Source organism: Muntiacus reevesi, chromosome 2 (genome assembly GCF_963930625.1).
Source record: "Muntiacus reevesi chromosome 2, mMunRee1.1, whole genome shotgun sequence".
Taxonomy (NCBI): domain Eukaryota; kingdom Metazoa; phylum Chordata; class Mammalia; order Artiodactyla; family Cervidae; genus Muntiacus; species Muntiacus reevesi.
The window spans coordinates 282126220-282153637 of NC_089250.1; the positions used below are offsets into that span (position 1 = coordinate 282126220).

The 27418-nt window shown below is 46.5% G+C and overlaps 1 protein-coding gene across 1 annotated transcript; it reads right to left on the minus strand.

Moving 5' to 3' along the window:
• Positions 1 to 3997: 3997 nt before the first annotated feature.
• Positions 3998 to 17668, minus strand: LOC136161885 (histone-lysine N-methyltransferase PRDM9-like). Its single transcript, XM_065927015.1, has 11 exons — positions 17600 to 17668; positions 17073 to 17196; positions 16660 to 16767; positions 12489 to 12538; positions 10528 to 10684; positions 9598 to 9699; positions 9113 to 9384; positions 8516 to 8583; positions 7253 to 7446; positions 5123 to 5581; positions 3998 to 4956 (listed from the first exon to the last, which is right to left on the minus strand). The coding sequence occupies exons 1-11, from the start codon at positions 17666 to 17668 to the stop codon at positions 3998 to 4000; spliced, it is 2562 nt and encodes an 853-aa protein (XP_065783087.1).
• Positions 17669 to 27418: the final 9750 nt, after the last annotated feature.

The following is a 27418-nucleotide window of genomic DNA, read 5'->3' on the forward strand; positions in this document are numbered from 1 at the left end:
GGGAGCACTCTTGCTTCTCTTCTCACTGCAGGCCAGACGGTGCCCCCAACCGCACAGCCCTGCTCCACCACCTCCCTGAGTTCAACAGAAAACCCCTCGGTCACGAGGCCAAAGAGCAGTCTTCTCGGTGAGCAGAGCAGAGGCTGGTGCGAAGGAGGGTGGAGGCTGAAAGCGTCTTTGCAGAAGAAAAACACGGACGTGTGTTCCCGTGTGTGGTGGCCAGATGCTGCAGTAATTGATGTTCCCCACACATTTATGGGTGGGTTTTAGTTTCTGTATTTTCTAAATTTCTTTTTTTCAAACAGCTGCATATTATGAGCAAATTTTTGCAATGAACCATGAGCACTTGCAAAATAAAATCTTTTTTTTTTTTCTTTTCCTAAAATGTTGCAGTTTTCTCTGGTGACAGATGAAGAGCCTCCTACTTTTAAGTATTCATTTAATTGGCTGCGCTGGGTCTTAGCTGTGGCATGCAGGGCCTTCAGCTGCAGCATATGGGATCTAGTGCCCTGACCAGGGATTGAACGTGGCCTCCTGTGCTGGGAGCTCAGAGTCCTAGCCTCTGGATCAGCAGAAAATGCTGCGATCTCCTACTTAAAAAAAAGATTAGTTATTTATATTTGGCTGTGCTGGGTCTTCGCTGCTGTGCGGGCTTTTCTCTTGTTGTAGGGCATGGGGGCTGCTCTCTCGTTTCTGTGCTGAACTTCTCCCTGTGGAGTCTGCTCTAGTTGGGAAGCAGAGACTCTAGGCTCTTGGCCTGCAGTAGTTGTGAACGGACTTTTTTGGTCCACGGCACGTGGGGTCTTCCCAGATCAGGGATTGAACCCGTGTCTCCTGCATTGGCAGGTGGATTCCTAACCACAACACCACCAAGGGAGTCATTTCCCTCCACGGTTCCTGCCAACATCCCCCTGAAAAAAAAAAAAATAATAACCTGTTTAGTAAGTTTTCAGGAGTCTGAGCTCTGAGGTCAGCGTCTGTGGTGTCATTCTCCCAAAGGCATCTTGGCTTCAGATACTGGCTGGACTCATGAGTCCCGTAAGCAGGGCAGGGCTGGTGGCTGAAGACAGGCTTGGCCTCTGGAGCTCTGCCCTCACCGACTCACCCAGGGTCCCCAAGCCCTGACAGCCAAGCAGAGCCGCGCGCAGGCGGGGCTGGTACAGCCACGGGGCCGCCGTGGTCAGGGTGGAGCGTGCTGCGGAGGCAGCTGGCTGTCCGCACCATGACTGCTGGTGCCCTGTGTGCCCGGGCAGGGCAGTCACGGTGTCAGGTGGGGCCTGGCCGCTGTCCTGGGGACAGGACGGGACCTCAGAGAGCTCGCATCCCCACTCCCCATCTCCCAGCTCCTCTTCAGATCACGGCTTGTGGCTGCTGGCAGCTCCCTGGGCTGGGAGGCTGTGTAATGCACCAACCCACTTGCTGAAGGTCAGCTGAGACCCCCAGCTCTGGGGTCACACAGCATCCCTGCCACCATCCAGGTCATCCCACTTCTGTGAGGGAGGGCCTGTGTGGCGCTGTGGGTGATGGGGGGATTGGGCGTGTTGTGGGCTGGCCCCAAGAGTCAGCTTCTTGAGGGGAGGGGAACAGATGGGAGGGGAGGTAGAAGCTTTGACCTGGTCAGCCTTCCCGGGGATTCCAGGCCCAGCTCTGGTGGGAGGTGCAGGTAAGAAGCTCCTGCAGGTTTCTGGGTCCCCACCATTTTCAGTTGAAGCCCCTCTGCCTACACCACCCCTAACTCTCCCTCCCGTGGCCCCGGCCTGAAGCCACAGAACATGGGGTGTTTACGTGGCTTCCCTTCCTGTAGGGAAACCAAGCCACAGACAAACACGTTCCTTTAAGAAAGCATAGAAACCGGGAAATAATAGTGGGTGGTTATCACTGACACGGTTCATGTAGAGACGCTTCACAAGCCTGGGACACGCAGGGAACTGAGGGCCGTTGCCCCGAGTCCTGGAGTTCGCGTCCTCCGCCCCCCGCCCCGTGGCCCACTCTCCCCTTGGTGTCTTCTGGTGGCTGGGCGGACTTCAGCCTCCTGAACCCCCTCTGGAAGGATCAGGCCAGGGCAGAGGTCATTCACAGAGGGGAGGGTGTGGTTGACCTTAAGAACCCCATTGCACCCACTCTGTGTTGGAGCTAGGTTCCGGGTCTGAGCAAGCGTGGCTTCCTGGTGCTGTCCCCACCCTCACTCACCCAGGGTGGGGGGCTTTGTGTCCACCTTGTCCCCTCGTGCAGCCTGGTCACCCCGAGACCCGTGCTGTGTGAGCATCTGCACTGCTCACAGCGCACCCCGGGGTCCATCAGACTTCACTCATGAAAGGGAAGTGTAAGGATGAACTATTCCATGGTTAAGAATTTCAAGGTCGCGACAGCGTTGACCGTAGCGCTCAGGCACATGTACGAGGCCCATGCATAGAGAAGCCGCGGTGTGGGCTTCAAGGACCCTCCGTGTGGGGGTGGGATGGGGGCCGGACGGGGATTTCCTGCAAACGCGGCTCCAGGCTCTGTTCTCGGCAGGGGGACGACTGTGGGCCCTGCCTCTCTGTGGAGGGGCCCTGGGGCTGCCCAGCTCAGCAGGAACGGCAGGGGTGCGAAGGGAGGTCACCTTCCCTTAGCACACCTGACCTCACACCCCCTCATCAGGGCATCCTAGTGCCTGAACAGCCCCTTCTTCGTCTATCTGATGACCTGGACGGTGTGGGAGCTGGAGGACATGCAAGAAACAAATTCTGTAAAGCAATTATCCTTCTATTAAAAAATAAAAAATATTAAGGAGAAAAACACAAAGGACAGCAAAGATGGGGCTTGCGTTCTCAGCCAGCTTCTGCCAGATTCCGCCTGTGCTGACACATCAGACCAAAATGCTGGTGCTCCCACCCTGTATCACAGATGAGAATAGAGACACAGAGAGGTTGAGCATCTTGCCCCAGCTTAGCAGCTGCTGGGGGCAGGGCTGAGACCTGGACCCCTGTGGTCGCATCTGGAGTCCAGATGCTGTGATGACCCCGAGGGAGCGGCAGAGACCAGACGGCCCATGCTGAGTCAGGCTCGCGAGCACACACACACACACAGACGCGCATGTGGCCTTCACCTTTGCGGCTACAGAAGTCAGAGGGAAGCAGAGGGCCACCAGGAGAGGCCAAAGGAGAGCCAGGGTCTATAAGGAGGAGAGGCCACACTTCCCAGGAGGCCGGGAATTCCCTTCCCTGGTGATTCTGATTCCACTCTGCATTCCTCTCCCTGGACCCAGGATTGACTGTCCAGTGACCTAACTGAGTTGGCTCCAGAATTATGCCTTCCCAGGGGTTCAGCTAACTGGACCCCAATGCTGTCAGTGTTAACGGGGGAATGAGTACATAGTCTGGGATTCAGATTTGTTTGGAGACAAAATTTATTAGAAGAGGAGACCTAAAAAACCACGAAGGCAATTGGCATGAACATCTCCAGAACACCTAAGGAACCCTCTGCGGTTTATATCCCTCCTCTCCTGTCATGAAAGTGGAAAGTCTATTTAACAAATAATTCTGTGCTTATCACACGCTTTCTTTAAAATATTTATTATATATTTATTTATTTGGCTCGGCTGTGTCTTAGTTGCAGCATGTGGGAGTTAGTTCCCCAAGCAAATATTGAACGTAGGTCTCTGCATTGGAGTTTTGACCCCTGGACCACTTGGGAATTCTCTCCTCATACTCGTGGGGACAGTAAGGGGTCACAGGCCTCCTCTGAGGCGCCCTTAGAGCTGAGGCATGGGGTGGCTGCAGAAATCCTCCTGTGGCTAAGGTGTGGTTTGTTGGTCATGACTCACTCACACTCCCTGCAAACAGGGCTTCTCCCCCGTGTGTGTCCTCTGGTGTCTGATGAGGACGGACTTGTGACTGAAGATTTGCCCACACTCCCTGCAAACATAGGGCTTCTCCCCTGTATATGTTCTCTTGTGTGAGATGAGATGGGTCTTCTGACTGAAGCTTCGCCCACGCTCCCTGCAAACATACGGCTTCTACCCTGTGTGTGTCCTCTGGTGTTTGATGAGGGTTGATTTCTGACAGAAGCTTCGCCCACACTCCACGCAATCATAGGGCTTCTCCCCTGTGTGTGTCCTCTTGTGTGAGATGAGATTGGCCTTATGACTGAAGCTTCGCCCACACTCCCCACAAACATAGGGCTTCTCCCCCGTGTGTGTCCTCTGGTGGGTGATGAGGAGGGACTTCTGTCTGAAGCTTCGCCCACACTCCCTGCAAACATAGGGCTTCTCCCCTGTGTGTGTCCTCTGGTGGGTGATGAGGAGGGACTTCTGTCTGAAGTTTCGCCCACACTCCCCGCAAACATAGGGCTTCTCCCCCGTGTGTGTCCTCTGGTGGGTGATGAGGAGGGACTTCTGTCTGAAGCTTCGCCCACACTCCCTGCAAACATAGGGCTTCTCCCCTGTGTGTATCCTCTGGTGTTTGATGAGGACTGACTTATCACTGAAGCTTCGCCCACACTCCCCACAAGCATAGGGCTTCTCCCCTGTGTGTATCCTCTGGTGTCTGATGAGGACTGACTTATCACTGAAGCTTCGCCCACACTCCCTGCAAACAAAGGGCTTCTCCCCCGTGTGTGTCCTCTGGTGTCTGATGAGGACGGACTTCTGACGGAAGCTTCGCCCACACTCCCCACAAACATAGGGCTTCTCCCCTGTGTGTGTCCTCTGGTGTGTGATGAGATGGGACTTCCGATGGAAGCCTCTCCCACACTCCCCACAAACATAGGGCTTCTCCCCTGTGTGTATCCTCTGGTGTCTGATGAGGACTGACTTATCACTGAAGCTTCGCCCACACTCCCCACAAACATAGGGCTTCTCCCGTGTGTGTGTCCTCTGGTGTGTGATGAGATGGGCCTTCTGATTGAAGCTTCGCCCACACTCCCCACAAACATAGGGCTTCTCCCGTGTGTGTGTCCTCTGGTGTCTGATGAGGGCTGACTTCCGATGGAAGCTTCTCCCACACTGACCGCAAACATAGGGCTTCTCGCCTGTGTGTCCTCTGGTGTGTGATGAGGACTGACTTCTGACGGAAGCTTCGCCCACACTCCCCGCAAACATAGGGCTTCTCCCCTGTATGTGTCCTCTCGTGTGTGGTGAGACTTGAGCTGTCCTTGGAGCCTTGCCCACACTCTCCGCATGTGACCCTCATAATCCCTGAGACCCCTGCCCCCGTGAGCAATGTGCCTGTGTCCTCTGGATTCAGTTTCTGGCTTGTGCTGGGCTCGTCTGTCATTCTCTCATGCACCCCAGAATCTCCCATTTGTCCTCCGGGTGAGTTGGAAGAGGCCCTTGAAATCCTCTTCCGCCTTACGCTTTTCAGCAATTGTTGGGGCCTGTCCTTGGCCTCGTGGCCCTCAGGTTTGTCGCTCGGGCTCTGTGGATTGGAATATCTCCGATTTTGACTGCCTGGGCAGGGATCCTCTGGTTGGAGGCGGTCTCTTTCAGATGGTCTCAGGAGGGTCTGAGAGGGGTGACTGCGTTGGATGTGTTGGCTGAGGAATTTCTGGCTGGAGAAGGCCAGAGAGCAGGAGGGACATGGGTGCATCTTGGGCTTCGGTTCTGCTGAAAGAGGAAGCTTTTGTCAGGTAGCTGGTTTGCCACAGTCAGGCCTTGCCCACTCATCATCTAAGTGTTGACAGTGCACGATCTGTCTCCCATCAAGTACCTTTACAGTCCACTCTTCCATTCCACTGTTATTCTCTACATCTACAGAAATCCTGGAAGCGGGTGTCACGGGCCTTTTCTACATATCACCCAGATAGGGACCATCTAGCTGCATCAGAGGCAGCGTCTCTCCTGATAGAGATGGATCTGCAGGGACTTTCCCCGCGTGTAGGCGTCTGAAAAGTCACGTCACAGTGGCCACAGGTATCTACCCTACTGAGGGATAAGACTTGATGACTTAGGTGGAATTTCCTGAGTGGCTCCCTGTGAGGGGAAAGGGTCTATTAAGTTAGGGGAGCCTGGCCTGGAGCTCTCTGCATATGGGAGGCAGCACGGGGGGTGGTTAGAGCAGGTGTGGCTAATTCTGACTTTGTGGTTCCTTGTTCAAAGAGCAGCCTTTGTGCCGATCTCTGCAGGAAGTGGGTTTGAGCCTCGATGAGACCGAGCGGCCCAAGTCCCACTGACTACAGGTCTGGCTCCTGCTGCCCAAACTGGTTCACAAATTGCTCCTCTCTCAGTTTCCCATAAATCATAAAATAAAGGCATATCCTTTCTCCAGCCTCACCAGTACTCATACCTCATTTATTTCATTCAGGCTTAATCCACTTAACATGCACTAGGAATCCATGTTTAAAAATACATGTCCAGTCAGACCCTTCACACCCTCACTCCCAAGCATCTTCAGACAGCCAACTCTCCCCTCATGTCTGGCAATGAACTGATCTCTGAGGGGACTCCCCGCTGCTGTCTCTTCCCAAAAGTGAACCAAAGGATCGTCTTAGCACAGAGAACATGCTGCTTGCAGCTGAAAGCCTGGCGGTTGTTCTGTGTCACCCAGGAGGACCCCTGGGGCCTGCACGTGGACACAGGCCCTGAGGCTTCCGTGTCCCGTCCAGCCTCCTTCCTCTCCCTCTGTGCTTCCTCCTGCGACCCCTGGCATGGCTTCGCTTCCCGGTCCTGGGGCTGCGGCACGGGCTGCTCCCCTGCCTGGAATCCTTCCCCGCAGGTCTTATCTCTGCAGAGACCCTGTCGCACCGTCCTGCACCACACCCCACCCTCTGCTCACGCTGATCCGTGGCATGTTCCCTGCGCTGGTTTTCCTCAGCACCAGCCCCTGTCTGGTGTGAAGCCCCTGCTGCCCCAGGGCAGTGGTTCTGTCTGTTTCGGGGCGTGGAGCCCCGTCTGTCACAGAGCGTGAACTCACATGACAAAAGACTGGAACAGGAACTGAATGCGCATCACTGTACACGTGTCGCTTAGAAATGGGAGGAAATGAAGAAGAAACAAATAAAGGGCAGAGAGGTGGTAGGTGCTCGAAATGTTGCTTTTTGCTTCTCAGCCTTTTAGCAGAAGGTGATGTTGCACATTTTTTTGCATGAAATATTAAAAATTAGAACTAACATTTTCAATATAAAATTTCTCCTAACAGTCATATGAAAAGAATCAAATTCTGAGGCATTTTAATTGCAACTCAACTGACTTAGGACTGGATTGTCCTCTGCTTCGAAATCGGACCACGGCTGCTCCCAGGATGGGGTGGGGTGCTGGAAGAGGGGAGACACTCACCTCTCCCGGTCGCGAGCTCACTCTTCCCCCTGCTCTTCCGCTTGATGCCAAGGTCCTGACCGTACTCGTCCCCGTACCAGACCAGCAGCTCACAGCCCGGCCTGACCACCCGGCAGGTTCGGTAGAAGATCTGCCCGTGATACTGGAAGGCCACCAGGTTCTGCTCCTCGTCGTCCCGGGCACAGTTCACATACCTGGGGTCGAGGTCGGGAAAGGGAAAGAAACCTCAGGTGACGAGTGCCCTCCACTGTGCGCCCATGCCCAGCTCCTTGCCTTCCGCCTCTGAGGCCGCCCCTCATGTGGACCTTCTGTTCACACCTTCGACCAGGCCATGTGAATTCCCATGCTTTTCTCTCCTTACCTAAGTAGCCATTTTCCGGAACCCAGTTCCAGACTCATCTCCACCTGGAATGTCCGTGAGGCTGGTGACCTCCAGCTCCCCTAAACTCTGAATTAAGTTCTCTTTCATCCACAGGACTTGGTGCTTCTTGGCTAACATGCAGCCCTCAGCTCTCACCCCAGCCTGCCTTCTCTGCCGAGTCTTTCTGCCAACTCCCCACGTGTATCCAGGGTCCTATTCGCTTGCCCACCCCCTCCCACGTAAACTTGGAGAGAGCTCTGATATAGCTTGAGACACGGAACAGTAATAGTTTGTTCACTGTCTGCCTGCCCTGATGAAAGGAGAGGCCCTCAGAGAATGGCCCTGCTCAGGGCCAAGCTGCCCCCCATTCCTTCCCAGGCCTCAGGGCCCACCTCTCACTGGAACCAATCCTGAGGAGGTTTTTGCCCACAGAGAGTCAAGGTCTCCTGTGTTAGGTCATCCTGGCGTGTGCACTTACTCAAAGATAGAAAATATAAGGTTACTGCTCCTAAAATCAATTGGCTAATGTCTGTCTGCAGTATGTTCTCCAAAAGGACATGGGTTGTGTGATCTGCTTCAGTACCGAAGTTCACTGTCTAAATTGCACCATAAAGGGCGTGAGAAGTGTCCACTAAGTGAGTTAAAGTGTTCCTGGTGAATCTAGATGCTTCAAGTTGTTTTCAAGTCCACCAGTTTTGTTCAGCATATAGACTTGTATCTTGACGGCACATGCCATATTTTTATTTCCTTCTTTTTAGTGTCTTTTGAAATGAAAGAGTATGGTATTGAGGGAAAAGAGGAAGGAAGATGTGAAAGCTTTTGAGGGAGCCGGGTTGAGAAGGAAAGGGGCGTGGGATGGACGGAGTCTCAATGTCTACACACTGCAGACTCACTGCACTCACCTCATCCAGTTGGCCCAAGACGTGTCCTTTCCATCCACATACTCGTAGCAGTTCCTCCCTTTGGTGATCTGAGGGTCAGAGAAAGAGTTACAAGCTTTCCTCTTTTTTTTTTTTTTTGGTACGAAGCAATAGAAGAGCTATTTCCCTGTGTAGTCATTGGTGCTTTTCAGCCTGCATGGATTCAAGTGCCAGTCGGACCACACGGTAAGCTCCTTACTCATCATTCCAAGTCTCAGTCCCTTGGTTCATTGAAGGCAAGGGCTCCACAAGGGAGAACTCACTTCTGTGTATCTCTACACTGTGCTCTCACCTCTCCTCTGACCTTAGAGAGAGGTCTAAGTGTCTGTACACTGTGTTCCCACCTCTCCTCTGACCTTTAGATAGATGACATGAGTGTCTGTACACTGTGGTCCCACCTCTCCTCTGACATTTAGATGGAAGTCCTGTGGTCACGCCCACGTCACACAGTACACAGGGCTGACTGTGTCATTGACGACCATGTTATCACCATCTGCATCCTCATATGTAGACATGAAGTACCCCCCACCACGTACAAGTGATTAGAGGCCAGAGGACAGGGAAACGGGTGCTTCTCACCAGCCAGGCGTATCCACTGTTGGCGGCCTCTTCATCGTCTGTGATCTGGCCCTCATAGGGGCCAAAGTGCAGGCCCAGCGGCAGATCGGACGCCTCGTTCCACACTCCAAGCCCAGCGTCAGGGATGCCTGACAGTCTGATGCTTAACCCAGGGGGCAGCGTGAGGACTGAGCGATTGGCATGCCCTTTTTCCACTGCACAGTCCTTTACAAATGTTGGGGGCCCATGGGCAGCACAGCTGTCGATGAAGAAGTTCTGACACTCCTCACAATCTGGAGGTGAGAACAGGGATGAGAGGAGGTACAGTGATGTTTCTGGTCGTAAAGACCTTCATAAAGATCTAGGGCATTCATGGCATTTGGCCTCGATCCTGCACCCCAAGTCATAGAGGAAGGGGATGGCCGGGGGACTAAATGGTGAGGTGAGGTTAGTGGACCAAGGCCTCATTGCCCCTTCTCCGTGAGTGGGCCAGCGGGGTCACTCACAGAGGTAGTCGTCATCCTGGGGCTCGCTGACCTCTTGGTACACGTGGCCCTTTCTTTCCCGTAGACTGTACCTCTTCACTCCAGTCTCCTTTCCTCTGAGTTCTAAGATGGAGAACAGAAGCTAAGCAACGCTGGTGGGGTCTGGGGAGTTAGTCCCTGTTTTATCAGAAAGTGTGAGATCTCCTACCTGTCCATCTCTACACTTTGTTAAAATTTTCTTATATGTATTTTTCAAACTTTTACTTTCGTAATTTTATGTTTTCATGTTCCATTATTTATTTCTCGGCCAGACTGCATTGCTTGTGGGATCTTAGTTCCCTGACCAGGAATGGAGCCCACACCTCCTGCAGTGGAAGCGTGGAGTCTTAACCACTTAACCACCAGGGAGTCCCTTCTCTATATTTTCTTTCTTCTCCCTTTAAATACAGTTTCAAGAGACTGAGGCTCCACTGACCACAGATGCCCAGTTCAGTGATAGCTTCCTGCACTTCCCATTAGTAGGTTTAACTTCCCAACCTTCCGACTTAGGTAATAGTTCATCGACACATCTACTCAGAAAATATGTGTTAAGCGCACATGACAAGTAAGGCATTGAGCAGAGGTCTGGGCATGAACACTAACAAAGCTCGGTTCCCATTATCACAGCTGGATTTATTGAACTACTTGTAGGTGTCAGACTTTTGCATTTAATGTAAGGCATTCAAGCACTGTATGAGTTATGTATCCTTATCCTCACTTTACAGATAGCATTCAGGATCTCAGAAATTGTATAAGATTTTCCCAAGGCCCCAGTGCTAACTTCATGTCTCAGATCAGTCCAGCTTAAACCACGCCTACCCAAAGTCCCTGCCACACACCTAGGCCATGCTTATTAGTTTTTCTACAGGAATTAGAGGAACTAATTAGAAGAACTCCCCAAATTTCTCTTACCGACTTTTTGTCTGGGGTGCTGTCCAGGGGTCCTTGCTTTTCTGGGATGGGGCACTGGATTCTGAGCCTGCTTGGAGCCACTTGTCTTCAGCGATTCTGCTGCTCCCGGCAATTCCTTCAAACTAGATTCATTACTTAATGGTGCCCTGGACATTCTCTTCCATGTGAGTAAAAGACAACATGCATTTCTTTAGTTCTTTAGGACTTTATGAAGTGTTTTCACATGCATGACTTTAGTTAATACTTTGACAATTCTTGGAAATACCTGATATGGGGGGAAGGGGTCTGAACACTGGAGTGTAAAATAAGGACCTACGTGGATAGTGAATCAAAACTAGAATTCATATCTTAAGGTTCTTCCCCTTCAACTTTCTGCATAAAAGTGAGAGCAAGGCAGGGAGAAAAGCTGGAGGTCAGGGAAAGAAGAGGGTAAGGGCTGGTAGAGAGATCCTGAGGGTTTCTCTTAATAGTGGCCCTTTGACGGACGAGGAGGAATGGAAAATTACAGAGGGGACAAAACACATGTGGAAAACAAGGTGACAAAGCAGTGAGATTAAGAAGAGAAAAGGCGATCGGCAGAAACACATTTAGACAATAAAGCAAATGAGATGAAAGCTGCAGGTTGCCATGTCCTAGCGACAATGTTTGGAGTTAAAGTAGCCGGTCTCGTCAATTCTCCTCGAACAAGGCTGTATGACCAGCTGGTTCTCCTCAGCTTCCTGATCCATGAATTGGTATACAGGCTAATTCTTAATATTATAGTGGACATGAAATTTAATAACCTTCAACAAATTGTTGTGTGAAGTATTTAATACAGTAAGAACGTAAACGTACATCCCTTACGTATCAATTTATTCCCTAAACTGCCACTATATTTCAAGTGCCGCTCACAGATACTATCTTCAGCATCCTTTGACCTTTCTACTCCTAGATGAATGCTTAAATGTGGAGTCACTCACTCACGAACCATTCAGGGGGCACTTAGGGGCTTTGAGGTGGGCCTGGACTTCTGAGAACTAATGGGTGTGGGCTAGGATCTTAAAGCTCACAACACAGGGGCAGGCTAAACAAATGATTACAAACAGGAGAGTTGCTAATTAGAGCTCAGTGGAAGGAGTTGTTTCTCCCTCCTACAAGAATGAGCATTTGAAATGATGCCCAGATGATGAGTTTCTACTCAAAAGCAGGTAATCTATGTGAAGTCCTTCTGTTATTTTCTTATTTGTTGCTTTTCAGTCATAAACCTGAGGCTTATCAGGGTTGCAAGTTGCTTCCTCATATTGGAGTGGGAGGCTCTGAGGTAGGGATCCTGTCTCCTTCTTCATCTTGGACTGTCCACTCTACAAACTGCCCAGCATATCTTTAAGCTTCTTCATCTTGGACTGTCCACTCTACAAACTACCCAGCATGTCCTTAAGCTTCCCTTATTCAGATGTCTTAGCATATGCCTCCCTAGCAAAGCACAAAAAACTGAGGTTGAAAACATCTCTCAGATGAATGATATAAAGATGTATGAATAAGCTTCATAGAACTATGGAAGTTTTAATCAGTTTGTAAGGTGTTTAGAGAACGTGCATTGGTTTACATTACACTACCAGTGATACTGTGGTCTCAGGTATATAATCAAATGTTTCTTACCTTTTTTTTTTTTTTTTGTATCTATAATGGTGATAGCTCTATACCTACTTATAGGTACTGTAGGATTGATTTAAGGTTTAAGCAAGTTTATTCACATAAAATACTTGAAGTCTAAAATATTATGAAAATAATGTAACAACAGAACAACCTACTACTGTTGTTGTTCTTACTAACTGCAAAGATGGTGATGATATCAGACATTGTGCTAAAGACTCAGGACAGGGAGGCAGCGGTCTCCAGGATCTCTGTGTTTTCTGCTATTCTCACCTGTGACTCGATCCATGAGGAGGTTATTTTGGCAACAGGATTTGGGAAATACTCACTTTCTGCTGTTTACTGTGCTCCACTCTGAAGGGCATCGAAGAAGGTTTACCTAAAAAACGATGAGAATCAGTGTTTTGGTTGGGAAATGTTTCCAAACTCTGGGTATTCTAATTAAGGACACATAATTCTAAGCCAGAGAGTGACAAAGACAATGATTACCAAAGGAGGAATGGAAAATGATTTCTGTATCATCAACTCCCATGGTTCCACTGGGAGTATTACATAGTTTTCTTAAAATTAAAAAAATATATGAAACTTCATCCGTGCCTCATCTGATGTTCATAAAATATCTAATAAATTTAATAGTCTTTCATGACAAAAGTTCTCAACAATGTAGGAATAGGAGGAAGTGACTGCAATATAATAAAGGTCATATATTGAAAGTCTACCTCTAACATCATAGTCATCAGTGATAAAGATCAGGAAGAAAAGCCAAGGATGCCCGTTATCAAATTTGTGTTCACCATAATATTAGAACTCCTAGCCAGCGCTGTAGGTTAGAAATGGAAACAAAAGGCTTCCATTTGGAAAGAACGAAATAAAATTATGTCTGCTCACAGGGGCATGGTTTTATGTGCAGAAAAATCTTTAAATCCACACAGACAAAATTCCTGCAGAGAAAGTTGCACGGTACAAAATCAACACTCAAATATCTTTCCATGCATGAAGAATGACCATTTCACAAAGGAAAATAAGAAAACCATACTATTTATTTTTTATTTTTTTAAAGCTATATTCAAGAGCTAAATTATAAAAAAATATTTATTTTTATTTCTTTGTTTTTTCCAGGACTTTTGTTGCGGCAGGTGGGATCTAGTTCCCTGACTAGGGACTGAACGCAAGTTCTCTGCATTGAGAGTGTGGAGTCCTAGCCACTGGTCAAAGAATCTTATTTATAATAGCATTGAGAAGAATGAAGTAATTAGGAATAAACTTAAGGAGATGAAAGACTCATATGTTGAAAACTACAAAATATTGCTGAAAGGAATCTGACATAAATAATCGATAGGTGTCTCATGTTTATGGATTTAGAGGCTTAATATTATTAAGCTGTTCATACTACCCAAAGCAATTTAAACATTCAATGCAATTCCTATTAAAATCCCAATGGAAGTTTTTTCAGATATAGAAAATCCATCCAACAGTTAACACGGAACCTCAGAGCACCCCAAACTGGCAAAGCAATGTTAGAAAGAACAGCAAAGCTGGAGGCCTCAGATTTCAGAACACACTACAAAGGGACAGGAGCCAAAAGAGTGTGGATTTGGCAAAACATGTGTGCTTAACTGCTCAGTCTTCTTGACTTTCTGTGACCTTTTGGACTGTAGCCCTCTAGGCTCCTCTGTCCAGGGGATTTCTCAGGCAAGAATACTGGACAGGGTTGCCATTTCCTTCTCCAGGGGATCTTCTTAACCCATGGATTGAACCCACATCTCCTGTGTCTCCTGCAGTGAAGGCAGATTCTTCACCTGCTGAGCCACTGAGGAAGCTGGCTGGCATAAAGACAGATATGTCAATCAATGGAACAGAATAGACAGCCAGAAATCAACTCTTGGATACATGGTCTAATGATCTTCATCTAGGGTGTCAAGATAATGGGGAAAGCTTAATCCCTGTAATGAATGGTGCTGGGGAAACAAAATAACCATATGCAAAGTAATGAACATCTTACATCTTGAAGAAAAATCAACTCAGAATGGATTAAAGACATTTATGCAAGACTTGATAAGACCCTTAGAAGACAACAAGGGTGAAGCTTCACGACACTGATTCAGCAATGATTTCTTAGATATGGTGCCAAGTGCACAAGTATTAGTAACAAAGTAAAAATAGAGAAATGAGATTAATCTTAAAACCTCTGTGCAGCAAAGGACACTGAACAGAGTTGAAAAGGCCACCGACATGATGGTAGAAAATATTTATAAAATCTGCACCTGATAAGGGGTTATTAAGCATATACCGGTTTGAAGGCTACCTATAAGCCAGGAAGAAAACCTGATGGACCATGATGGCACCTTGATATCAAATTTCCATGTTCCAGCATTGTAAGAAAACAAATTTCTGTGGTTTAAGGAATGCAGTCTGTTTTGTTATGGCAGTCTGCGCTGACTAACAGTGAGAGAAGGAATTGAATAGACAATTCTCCAGAGAAAATACACAATGGCCAACAAATATATGAAAAGATTCTCAATATTACTAATCGGTATGGAAATACAAATTGAAACCTTCTGGGATGGGCAATATGTATAAGAAGACAATAACAAGTTTGGTAAGGATATGGAGAAATTGGAACCCTTATACACTATTGGTGGCAATGTAAAATGTTGCAAGCTTTCTAGAAAAGACTATGGAGTTTCCACAGAAAATTAGAAGTGCTGTATGATCTAGCAATCCAAGTCAAGAGTGGGTTTCCGTAAAAAATTGAAAGCAAGATAATGAGTAAATAGTGGGCACATGTATAGTCATTGCCGCATTATTCCCAATGGGCAAGATGTGTGAGCATTCTAAATGTTCATTGGTGGATAAAAGATAAAGATTATATATAAGATATATGTTTTAGCTCTTATATCCACATGCACACAACGGAATGTTTTGAAGCCTTAAAAAAGATTTCTGTCATATGCTACATGGATGGGCCTTGATGATATTATACTAAGTGAAATGAACCAATCAAAAAAGACAAATATGGCCTGATTCCACTTCTCTGAGGTATCTAAATTAAATCCATGGAAACAGAAAATATAATCGTGGTTGCCAAGGGCTGTAGGAGGAAGGATTGAAGAATCGTTCCTCAGTGGATTAGGGCTTCAGTCACACAAGATGTAACACTTCTACAGATTTGTTTTACAGCAATGTGTATATATAATCCCGGTGGCTCAGGGGTAAAAAGTCCACCTGCAATGCAGGAGATGCAACAGATGCAGGCTCAATCCCTGCGTTGGGAAGATCACCTGGAGCAGGAGATGGCAACCCACCCCAATATTCTTGCCTAGAGAATCCCATGGACAGAGGAGCCTGGTGGGCTCCAATCTATGGGGACACAGAGTCAGATATGACTTAGAGATTAGCACTGCGGCCACTAAGACTAACGTGTACATAGTTAGCAGCGGTGTGCCATACACTCAGAAACTGTTAAAAAGGTAAATAAAGACGAGCAGGCGTATGGTGAACCGAGGCATATGTATTCCCTAAGAATCTCTCCTTATGTCAAAACGTTTGCAGACAACCAAATGTTTGGTTTTCATGTCCCTTTCACTAGTTTTAATAACCTAAGGGAACAGAGGGACGTCCCTGGTGCACAGTGGATGAGAATCTGCCTGCCAGTGCAGAGGACACAGGTTCGATGGCTGGTCCAGGGAGATGCCACTTTCTGCGGGGCAGCTAAGCCTTTTTTTTCAAAAACTCCAGAGCCTGCACGTGCTCTGCAACGAGAAGACAGTCACCGCAACCAGAGAAAGCCTGTCCACAGCAACAAAGACCCAGTGCAGCCAAAACTAAATAAGTAATTTTTTAATATCTGGGAGAACAGAAATCCATAGATGGAGAATCATAGAACTATCTAAATTGTTTCTCCAGTCTAGGCAGATTAACTCTTCTAAACTGAGCAGCAGAAGAGGAAGTGAGCTGCTTACTTCTATTTTATAATAGGTGTACTTCATTTTATTTACCTGATGCCATCTCTGGTCAGTGAAATGTGGGAAAGATCATGGAGAATAAATAGTTCTCTCAAACCCTTTCCCAGAATCAAAATAAAGAATTAGTTTTACCTTAGGGTAAGAAGATCATGAGTTTTATTTTATATACATATATACATAATGTATCTTGACATAATATGTTAATCATTTCCTCTTTGAAGGGATTTAATCCAATAATCAATAACCAATCTGTTTGGTGAATTTATTTCTAAAGGATCTTTAGCTGCCTTTCACTAAGAATGTTTAGCAAAAATAATTCTTTTTAAAAATAATGATAAATATTAACCATAAAACTTTTGAGAATTACACTGGAAAACCTATACATTCATCTTCATTCAGGCTAATGTCAATATTCAGCCACAGCCACTTGGGAATGCTGAAAATTATGTTTTCCTTGCTACTGGCTGAGATGTAGTTGAGACCTAAGCCCAGGCTGGTTTCAGGAAGACACGTCCACACCCTCCTGGCCTCTCACCTTGCTGCCTTGGTGTCCATTCTTCATCAGAATCCTCAGTGTCATCTCCCTGGGGCTTGATGGCCTGCCTGCGGGGATGCATGAAATCTGGTCGAGTGGCTCTGAAACCTGGAAAGAAGCAAAACATTTGTTCTAAGAAGGGGAAACAAAGCATAGAAGCAATGGAAAGTGTCACAGAGTCAGGGAATCTGTGGGATGTGCTGGGAGAATCTAGAACAAGGCAAGAGGTGAGCTCTGCACTGCAGGTCACCCTCCCTCTGGTACAGAACTGCAAACATTTCCTCCAGGTTTGTCTCCACACAAAAGGGAACTGTGAGCAGGTGAAGCCACCTAAGAGCGGGCCAAGTGAACCCTGAGGGTGAAGACCTGTTTCATGTTTCCCAGGCTCACAGGCGCCCAGCACTTCCTGTTACCTATAGCAATCAGCGCTTCGTAGTTTCTTTTCACATTCCTATATCGGATTTTTTCCCATTCTCCCATCTCTTCCCATTCTTCCTTGGAGAAGAATATGGAGATGTCTTTGAAAGCATCTTTGGCCTAAGGAAAATAATAGATTTCATCAGTGATTTACCAATCTAAGTCAGACCTTAGCGCTGAGCCTTCTCCTCCACCTTTTGTGCAGGGAGAAGCCTGAAGCTCCTGGATGGTCTGTGTGAGACAGGGATGAAGACTTTCCTTCCCGACTGTGTCCTCCTTAACTGAACAAACTGAGCATTTTCCTAGCTCTCCCTGGACACAGTGCAGTTGAGAAGCTAGTGTCCTGTTTTGTCCCACTCCACCCCACCATCTCAGACAGGACCAGGTATTCCCATCCTGTGTACAGTCACAGGGACGTTCACTCAGCTTTCAAGGCAAGCAGTCTGTGGTGCTTCAGGGACCAGCGCCATGTCCTTCCTATAGAGCTGACTTTGAGCCCAGCTTTGTCGACTCCACCGCTCACCGTGGGCTTCCGCTCTGTTCTCCCGGCATTTCCCTCAGTGCTCTCCTCTGGAGACCTGTTTGGCCTCATGGCCATTGGAGTGCTCAAGGCCAAGGTGCCTGTGGAAGAAGAAGGTGCTGAGATAGCCCAGACCAGTGTCCAGAGCCTGAGCTGCCTGCCTTGGGTGGAGTGTCCAGGGCAGTAAGGCGAGGGGAAAGTCAGGGTGAGGGTATTGGTGGGATGGACGGATCCTGACTAGATATGACAGATCAGCCTAATATGAACTAGGTTTGGTTTCTTTGGTTCCCCTACAATTCAACCCCTCTGAGGGAAGGCACTGGGAGGGATGTGACTGTGGGTGACGGAGGGATTCTCGAAGAGACCCGGAAACCCCTAACTGCTGTACTGGGGGCAGGCTGAAATCAGGGCTCTGTTCCAGTGAAGCAGAGGGAATGTTTCTCCAAGAAGGGTTTTGAGGATCTCCTCCTGGGGACTCAGAAAAATCTGGGCATAACGTAGGTTCTACGTCTAAGGGAGAAGTCGCTCGGCTTGAGGATATCTGGGTCCCACGGGCTGAAGTAACTGGGGTCCTCAGTCAGAGGGGACTGGGGATCTTTTGGCTGATGTAGAATGCGCAGGGTGAGAAAACTTGGGATCTGTGAGGCTGAGGAAATCGGGGGTTTCTTACTAAGGGATTTTAGGGCTCAGACAGGCAGTACAGTTAGGGTCTTGAGGAGGAAGAGGTTTAAGAGCTCCCAGGCGGAGGTATTCAGGGTCTCCGAGGTTTAGGAAATTTGGTGTCTCTGCGGGTGTTATTTTTAGGGTGCCTCAGGCTGAGGGGATCTGGGGTTAATATAGGTATTTGAGGGTCGCAGCACTAGGGGATTTGGGGTTTCTGTGGGTGAAGGAACTTGTAATCCCTGAAGCTGACGAGACGCAAGCCCGCTTCAGATTAGGACTCAGGTTACTCAAAGCTGACAGGATTTCGGGCCTCCCTCCCTGGAATTTGAAGCCATCAGGCTAAGGGTTTATGATGGCTGCCCAGGACGCGTTCCCTTCAGCCTCCCCGCTGTCCTGCCACACTGCCCACCCTGTCCCCAGGAACGCTAGAGGTTCAGCGAAGTCCAGTCCTTCGGCGCTGAGGTGAAGTGACGGGCCAGGAGCCTGCCTGTACCCTGTCAGGCACAAGCGACCAATCGGCGTTGTGACTGAGGCGGCCTGGCCAATAGGCGCCCAGAGGGTGGGGAGCACGATGGAGGCCCCGCCCCACCGCTCGGGGATTGGCTGCTCTGTGGGCGTGTCTGTCACGCCTCCAGTGCGCAGGCGCAGCTTGGCTGGTCTCTTTGTTTTCAGGCATGGACTCTGAGGCCTGGATCCTCAGGTGGGCGGGCTGTCCTCAGGCTGAATGTTTCTTTCCAGTGCCCTCAACTGGAATCTCGGGTCCACCAGACTGACACCGCGCTCCCGGAGTTTATCCTAGGCCCCCCTGTGCCCTGCCTTATCAAATCCAGTTTTGGCGAGAGCTCTTATGTGGTGAGTACTGGATTATTCAAGGGAAACGGTGTAATTGACTACATTCTGATGAGACACAAGATAAACACAGTATGGGCAAAGATTTAAGCACAGCGCTTGGAATAAGGATGTTAGAAAAAACTTGGAGGATTTTTAACCTGAAAGTAGAAGTGGCACTGATGAGCCATCTGTTTATTTAATGTGGGTATGAAAAGCCTGCAGAAATGAGGTATTAGTAAAACCTCAAAGCCTTGCAAGTGTTTTCTGTAAGCCAAGGCATCGATCTGGAGGACTGTGGATCCATAGAGCTGAGTTTGCCTGACACCTACTGGCCTCACAAGATAAAATAGGGACACTGGTTCTGGCCCTTAGCTAGCTTTGCTCACAGAAAAATAATGTAATTTCCATGTATTGGAAGCAAAGCGACTGATTGTAGAATTAGCATCAAGTGGTGGTTGGGAGTCTGGATGGAGAAATGTTATCAGAAAAACGAGTTTCCCTCTTGGTGGGTGTAGAGCCAGAAGGTACAACACAGCCAAAGCTCATGGGAAGAAAAAGTGTATTACTTGCAGAACTATGGAGAACAACATGGAGCTTTCCAGAGCAGTGTCTCTGTAACCACAAAGTTGGGGAAGATTTAATCTATGAGTACAGGCATGTTCCAGCTTCTGAGGTGACTCAGATGGTAAACAATCTCTGCATTGCAGAAGACCCGGGTTCAACCCCTAAATGAGGAAGATCCCAAGAGGAGGACGGGGCAGTCCACTCCAGTATTCTTGCCTGGAGAATCCCATGGACAGAAGAGCCTGGTGGTCCATGGGGTTGCAGAGAGGCAGACATGAGTGAGTGACTAGCACTTTAACTTGACAGACATGTTCATTAATGGTCTTGGGCTGTGGGAGACTCCAAGCTTCATTTGATTGAAGTCTTGAGAGTCAGAACCAGTCACCATCAGCATCTCTTACATTCAAGCTGGTCTTGTATACATATAGCTATCTATTCTTGATATAGATATAGATATCTATTCTTCTTCGTATTCTTTCCCCTTATCAGTTCAATTCAGTCACTCAGTCGTGTCTGACTCTGTGCAGCCCCATGAACTGTAGCACCCCAGGCCTCCCTGTCTATCAGTAACTCCCGGAGTTTACCCAAACTCGTGTCCATTGAGTCGGTGATGCCACCCAACCATCTCATCTTCTGTTGTCCCCTTCTCCTCCTGCCCTCAATCTTTCTCAGCATCAGGGTCCTTTGAAATGAGTCAGCTCTTCACATCAGGTGTCCAAAGCATTGGAGTTTCAGCTTCAACATCAGTCTTTCCAATGAACACTCAGGTCTGATCTCGTTTAGAATGGACTGGTTGGATTCCCTTGCAGTCCAAGGAATTATCGACCCTTCTCCAACACCGCAGTTCAAAAGCATCCATTCTTCAGCACTCAGTTTTCTTTAGAGTCCAACTCTCCCATCCATACATGACCACTGATAAAACCATAGCCTTGACTAGACAGACCTTTGTTAGCAAAGTAGCATCTCTGCTTTTTAATATACTGTCTAGGTTGGTAATAACTTTTCTTCCAAGGAGTAAGTGTCTTTGAATTTCATGGCTGCAGTCACCATCTGCAGTGATTTTGGAGTACCCCAAAATAAAGTCAGCCACTGTTTCCCCATCTATTTGCCATGAAGTGATCTGACCCGATGCCATGATCTTAGTTTTCTGAATGTTGAGCTTTAAGCCCACATTTTCATTCTCCTCTTTCACTTTCATCAGGAGGCCCTTTAGTTCTTCTTCACTTTCTGCCATAAGGGTTGTGCCATCTGCATTGCTGATATTTCTCCCGGCAATCTTGAATTTAGTTTGTGCTTCCTTCAGCGTGGTATTTCTCATGGTGTACTCTGCTTAGACTTTAGATAAGCAGGGTGACAATATATAACCTTGATATGCTCCTTTCCCGATTTGGAACCAGTCTGTTTCTCCATGTCTGGTTCTGACTGTTGCTTTTTGACCTGCATACAGATTTCTCAAGAGGCAGGTCAGGTGGTCTGGTATTCCCATCTTTTGGGAATTTTCCACAGTTTTTTGTGACCCACACAGTCAAAGGCTTTGGCATAGCCTATAAAGCAGAAATAGATTTTTTTTTTCTGGAACTCTCTTGCTTTTTCGATGATGCAGTGGATGGTGGCAATTTGAACTCTGGTTTCTCTGCCTTTTCTAAAACCAGCTTGAAGATCTGTAAGTTCACAGTTCATGTATTGGTCAAGCCTGTCTTGGAGAATTTTGAGCATCATTTTGCTACTGTATGAGATGAGTGCAATTGTGGGGTAGTTTGAGCATTCTTTCGTTTTGCCTTTCTTTGGAATTGGAATGAAAACTGACCTTTTCCAGTCCTGTGACCACTGCTGAGTATTCTAAATTTCCTGACAGATTTAGTGCAGCACTTTTACAGCATCATCTTTTAGGATCTGAAATAGCTCAACTGGAATTCCATGACCTCTGCTAGCTTTGTTTGCAGTGATGTCTCCTAAGGCCCCCTTGACTTCACATTCCAGGATGTCTGGCTCTAGATGAGTGATCACACCATCATGTCTATGTGGTCCATGAAGATCTTTTTTGTTCAGTTCTTCTGTGTTTTCTTGCCACCCCTTCTTAATATCTTCTGCTTCTGTTAGGTCCATACCATTGATGTCCTTTACTGAGCCCATCTCTGCATGAAATGTTCTCATAAGCGTGTTTTAAGGTTCCTATTGCAGGGAATGGCCACAAGGGGTCAGGACTTTTTCATGCTCAGTTGTAATTGCCTTGAAATTGAAAACCTTGCAAGTTTTCACTCAAGACTGTAATTCAGTATGGAATGTACCTGAAGAAACACCCAAAAGCCTGCGTGTTCTTTCGGGACATTCTTTTTTATTTATTGTAATAATTTTTTTAAATTTACTGGCAGTGCCATGTTGCATGTGGGATTTTTAGTTCCCCGACCAAGTGTCGAACCCTTGCCCCCTGCATTTGAAGCACAGAATCTTAACCACTGGACTGCAGGGAAGTCCCCTTAAGCATTATTTTTTTAAAGTAACGTTTATTTCATATTGTAGTAACAGTGATATACCATGTATTGTGCGTGGCAGGTGAACCGAATGTATTTTCTATTTTGTTTTTTTCAGTTGCCGAGTCAGGTCTTTTGGTCGGAGCGTTCCCTTTTCTACAGGCCCTGTTATACTGGTAAGGCATCTATTTGTATATACATAAGTGTACATAAATGTAAATATCTAGGTACATAGGTATGTAAATGTCCAGAGAGAGAGATAAATGTCTAGGTACATAGATATACAAATGTTTATATGCATAGAAATATACATTCTAGGTACATAGATATATAAATCCCTAGGTTCATTGAGACATCAATATCTATATACATAAACATATAAATATATATGTACATATAGACATAACTATCTATGCAAAACAGAAAAAGAGACACAGATGTACAGAACAGAGTTTTAGAGTCTGTGGGAGAAGGCGAGGATCGGATATTTTGAGAGAACAGCATCGAAACATGCATATTATCTATGGTGAAACAGATCACCAGCCCAGGTTGGATGCATCAGACAAGTGCTTGGGCCTGGTGCACTGGGAAGACCCAGAGGGATCGGGTAGAGAGGGAGGTGGGAGCAGCGATCAGGATGGGCAATACATGTAAATCCATGGCTGATTGATGTCAATGTATGACAAAAACCACTACAATATTGTAAAGTTATAGCCTCCAACTAATAAAAATAAATGAAAAAAAAAAAAAGAATTCTTTTACTTTAAACCATGGGCCCCACCCAAACCCGATTAATGAGAAAATTTTGAATTGATTTTCAGTTGATGGTGATGCACATGAAATTTGGGAACCTCAGTGGCTGTTTTTTAAAATCAACTTGGACAGGGAACCCTTTTACACTGTTGGTGGGAATGCAAACTAGTACAGCCGCTATGGAGAACAGTGTGGAGATTTCTTAAGAAACTGTAATTAGAACTGTCCTATGACCCAGGAATCCCACTTCTGGGCATATACACCGTGGAAACCAGATCTGAAAGAGACACATGCACCCCAGTGTTCATCACAGCACTGTTTATAATAGCCAGGACATGGAAGCAACCTAGATGCCCATCAGCAGACGAATGGATAAGGAAGCTGTGGTACATAAACACCATGGAATATTACTCAGCCATTAAAAAAAATTCATTTGAATCAGTTCTAATGAGATGGATGAAACTGGAGCCCATTATACAGAGTGAAGTAAGCCAGAAAGATAAAGACCAATACAGTATACTAACACATATATATGGAATTTAAAAAGATGGTAACAACAACCCTATATGCAAAACAGAAAAAGAGACACAGATGTACAGAACAGACTTTTGGACTCTGTGGGAGAACGCGAGGGTGGGATGTTTCGAGAGAACAGCATCGAAACATGTAAATTACCTAGGGTGAAAGAGATCAGCAGCCCAGGCTGGATGCATGAGACAAGTGCTCGGGCCTGGTGCACTGGGAAGACCCAGAGGAATTGGGTGGAGAGGGAGGTGGGAGGGGGTATCGGGATGGGGAACACATGTAAATCCATGGCTGATTTATGTCAATGTATGACAAAAAACACTACAATATTATAAAGTAATTAGCTTCCAACTAATAAAAATAAATGGAATAAAAAAGAAATATACATTCTAGGTACATAGACGTATAAATACATAGGTTCTAAGAGGCATAAATATCTATGTATATACAGATATATATATCTATTATAGATACATATAGAGATAGATATCTATATCCATAGACATGTAAATATCTGTATACACGGAGGATGGTTACACAGTGGACAATGAAGGAGACCACCTTATAGACAAAATAAGTGATACAGATAGTGGCACTTATAAGAGCATACTAGGAGAGAGAAACATAAACAATTTCAAACAAAGAGAACACAGCTAAGCAAGATGCATGTGACTAGTTTTAATCTGAGGGCACTAAACCAACAAGTCCACAGGGGGTCAGTAGATGTTGTCAAAGTCTGGAAGGGTGAGATAGTGAAAACGAGTTAAATGTTTCATCTTTGTTTGCAAAGTATACCTTATACATTTTTGGATTCATACTTTTTACCTCCTAAAGTATGTATCATCCTATATATCCTCATATGCCCACATCCAAACTGTTTCAACACAAATCAAGCATAAGTCCAACTTGTTTCAACTCTTGTTAGTCAATTGTTGCAATTTCATGAAAAAGACACATTGTGATTCTTTTGTATAGACCAGTAATGGTTAGGATTTCTGTCTAATATTTTTTTTTTTTAGTGTCCTTAGAGATCATTTAAAATTTCAACACTTCTCCCTGCTTCACCTTGTTCTGATTCAATTGACATTGGAAAAGTTATGGAAAGAGTGTTTAATATAATCTGAACTCACCAGATATCTACTGTTTTCTGTACATAAAGATCTGAGAAGTAGACTTCAATGGATGTAAAAATAAATATTGTGGATATAGAACATAATTTGAAATTGTGAGAGTCATTTGACCAGAGAGCACTCACAATGGATCCACTTCATCTCCCACACCCATGAGGACAAGTTCATCTTGGTAATAATATCAGCAACTGATGAGTTAAAGTATTATCACTGTGAAAAATGATTATGAAAAGAAATTTATGGAATGTTTTCATAGATAGGATGCAACTTTCCAAGAGGCTTTAAATTTCAGGTGAATGTTTTATTATTTGAAATCTTGAGTGGATTACAGACTCTGTAAGTTTTACAGACTGTTCAGAGTTACATTCTGTCCCATCCCGGAATGAATGCATTACCTTTGGTTCATGCACTTGTGACGGACTTAATCACCTTAGAGGCAATCTGTGTTGGAGAGTGTTCTAAACCAATGTGTGCGTACCAGCTGCAGGTCTGACAAGAAACATTTACTCTCATGTTGTTGTAGTTGCTGTTCAGTGGCTAAGTTGCGTCTGACTCTTTGTGACCCCATGGACTGCAGCACGCCAGGAATCCCTTCCCATCACCAACTCCCGAAGCTTGCTCAAATTCATGACAGTTGAGTCAGTGATGCCATCCAACCATCTCTTCCTCAGCCATCCCCTTCTCCATTTCCTTCAACCTTTCCCCGCATCAGGATCTTTTCCAGTGGCTCGGCTCTTTGTATCAGGCGGCCAAAGGATTGGAGCTTTGGTTTCAGCGTCAGTCCTTCCTATGAATGTTCAGGACTGATTTCCTTTAGCATTGACTGGTTTGATCTCCTCGCAGACCCAGGGACTCTCAAGAGTCTTCTCTAGCACCACAGTTCAAAAGCATTTGTTCTTCAGTGCTCTGCCTTCTTTGTGGTCCTCCTCTCACGTCCGTACATGACTACTGCTAAAACCAGTAGCTTTTACTCTCACATATGGGATATCAAATTTGTTTTTACATGTTGCCTGCTATGTTTAGGCTCTTTGTTCATACTTCATGTACCCATGTAGTGTTGCATTTCAATCCAGTTTGAAACAGAGCTTTATTTGAAGAACGTTTTGCCCACCAGCAGCGTTCTATTCTCACCAGCACCTCTTGCCTTGGTGTGACATCTCAAAACTCAGAAATTCTTACATGTTATATGAATATCAATTTCATCTTAGCAGAGTTTAAACAGAGAAGTGAAAGAATCAGGGTGCCTATTTTATCAGGTTTCTCCAGGCAGAAAATTGAAGCTTGATGTGGTTCAGTTGCTCAGTCATGTCCAACTCTTTGCCACCCCATAGACTGCAGCATGCTGGGCTTCCCTGTCCTTCACCATCTACCAGAGTTTGCTCAAACTCCTGTTCATTATGTTGGTGATGCTATCCAACCATCTCATCCTCTGTCATCCCCTTCTCCTCCTGCTCTCAGTCTTTGAAATTGAAACTGTTAGAAGGCAGAGTTCATATAGCTTATGGGCTCCTTGACTCCATTTTTTTTTTTTTTTGCCAAAATTTTCTTATGTACTTTTTCAAGTGTGACCTTTCATTCATATAATAGCGAATAACAGAATTAGAAGAAACCAATTTGAAACAACGGGTTGTTTCTACCCTGACAATCTGAACACAAAGGAACCAGTGGGAACTGCAAAGATCTGAGGGCCAAGCTTTTAAGAATATTTTAGGTTGGCAAATGCTAGCTAGTATGCTTTCCCTTTCAACAAGTTTTATTCTGATAAAGAATATTCTTTTCCAGAACGCTTCCAGTGTGGCTGCCTCCTGCTGGAAGCATGGGAGAAGGAATCAGGGCAGTTTCTGTCTGTCTTTACAAGACAGTGGACTCAACTCTAAGAAATCCCTAGATCTTCCCTGGATCCTGACCACCACACGGCCAAAGATACTGGTAACAGTTTTGTTTTGCCTGTTAAAGTGTTTAATGACAAAGATTCTTTCGGTTTCCTGATGTGGGTGACATTTGGGACCCAGTGATGATTTTTTCTTTAAGAAACTTACTTGCTAGTTCCCACCTGAGGGTGAGGCCCCTGTCCAGTGATGAGAGACCCTGCATGTGTGTGACCTGTGCCTCCAGGAGAGCAACTTTGCGCTAGTTTAAACCTGGCCAAGTTCTGTTTGCATGGTAGATTTAGACCTCTCTGTCTTGTCTAGGGGCTTCCCTGGTGGCTTAGATGGTAAAGAATCTGCATGCAGTGCAGGACAACTGGGTTCTTCTCTGGATCGGGAAGATTCCCTGGAGAAGAGATTGGCAACTGAATCCAGTATTCTTGCCTGCAGAATCCCATGGACAAAGGAGACTGGAGGGTTCCAATCCATGTGGTCATAAACAGACATGTCTGAAGGATGAATACTTTGACTTTTCAATCCTGTCTGCACTGATTAGGTTTAGACAAGACTGCTTGCTTTCTGCAATGAGAATATTGACACCTGACCGTGTTCTGTGTGCACGAGGACGTGGAGACCTGGGTGCTCACTGGGCCTGGCCTCCTTCCTGAAAAACTCCATGCCTGTGTCTGAATGTCAGTGCTCAGAGGTCTGGGGTCTGGAGCTGAGGTGGGCTTCTGTGGGTAATGTGTCCTGCTCTGAGAGGGATTCCATGGCCCTCCCAGGGGTCAGTGCTGCAGTAGGGGTCGTAGTCTTTCCTCCAGCCAGGCTCACCTGCCCTGAGGCTAATGGAGACTCCTCAGGTGGGCTACTTGGTAATTATTCCAGTTTTTCAGCGCATTCAGTTTGAGTAGGGAGGCAGGTTCACCTGGCTCATTGATTCCAGGGTACAAGGATCAGGCAAAAAATCAACGGGCAGCAGGTGAGATTGCTATGTGATCGCCTTCCCTTCAGCCATCC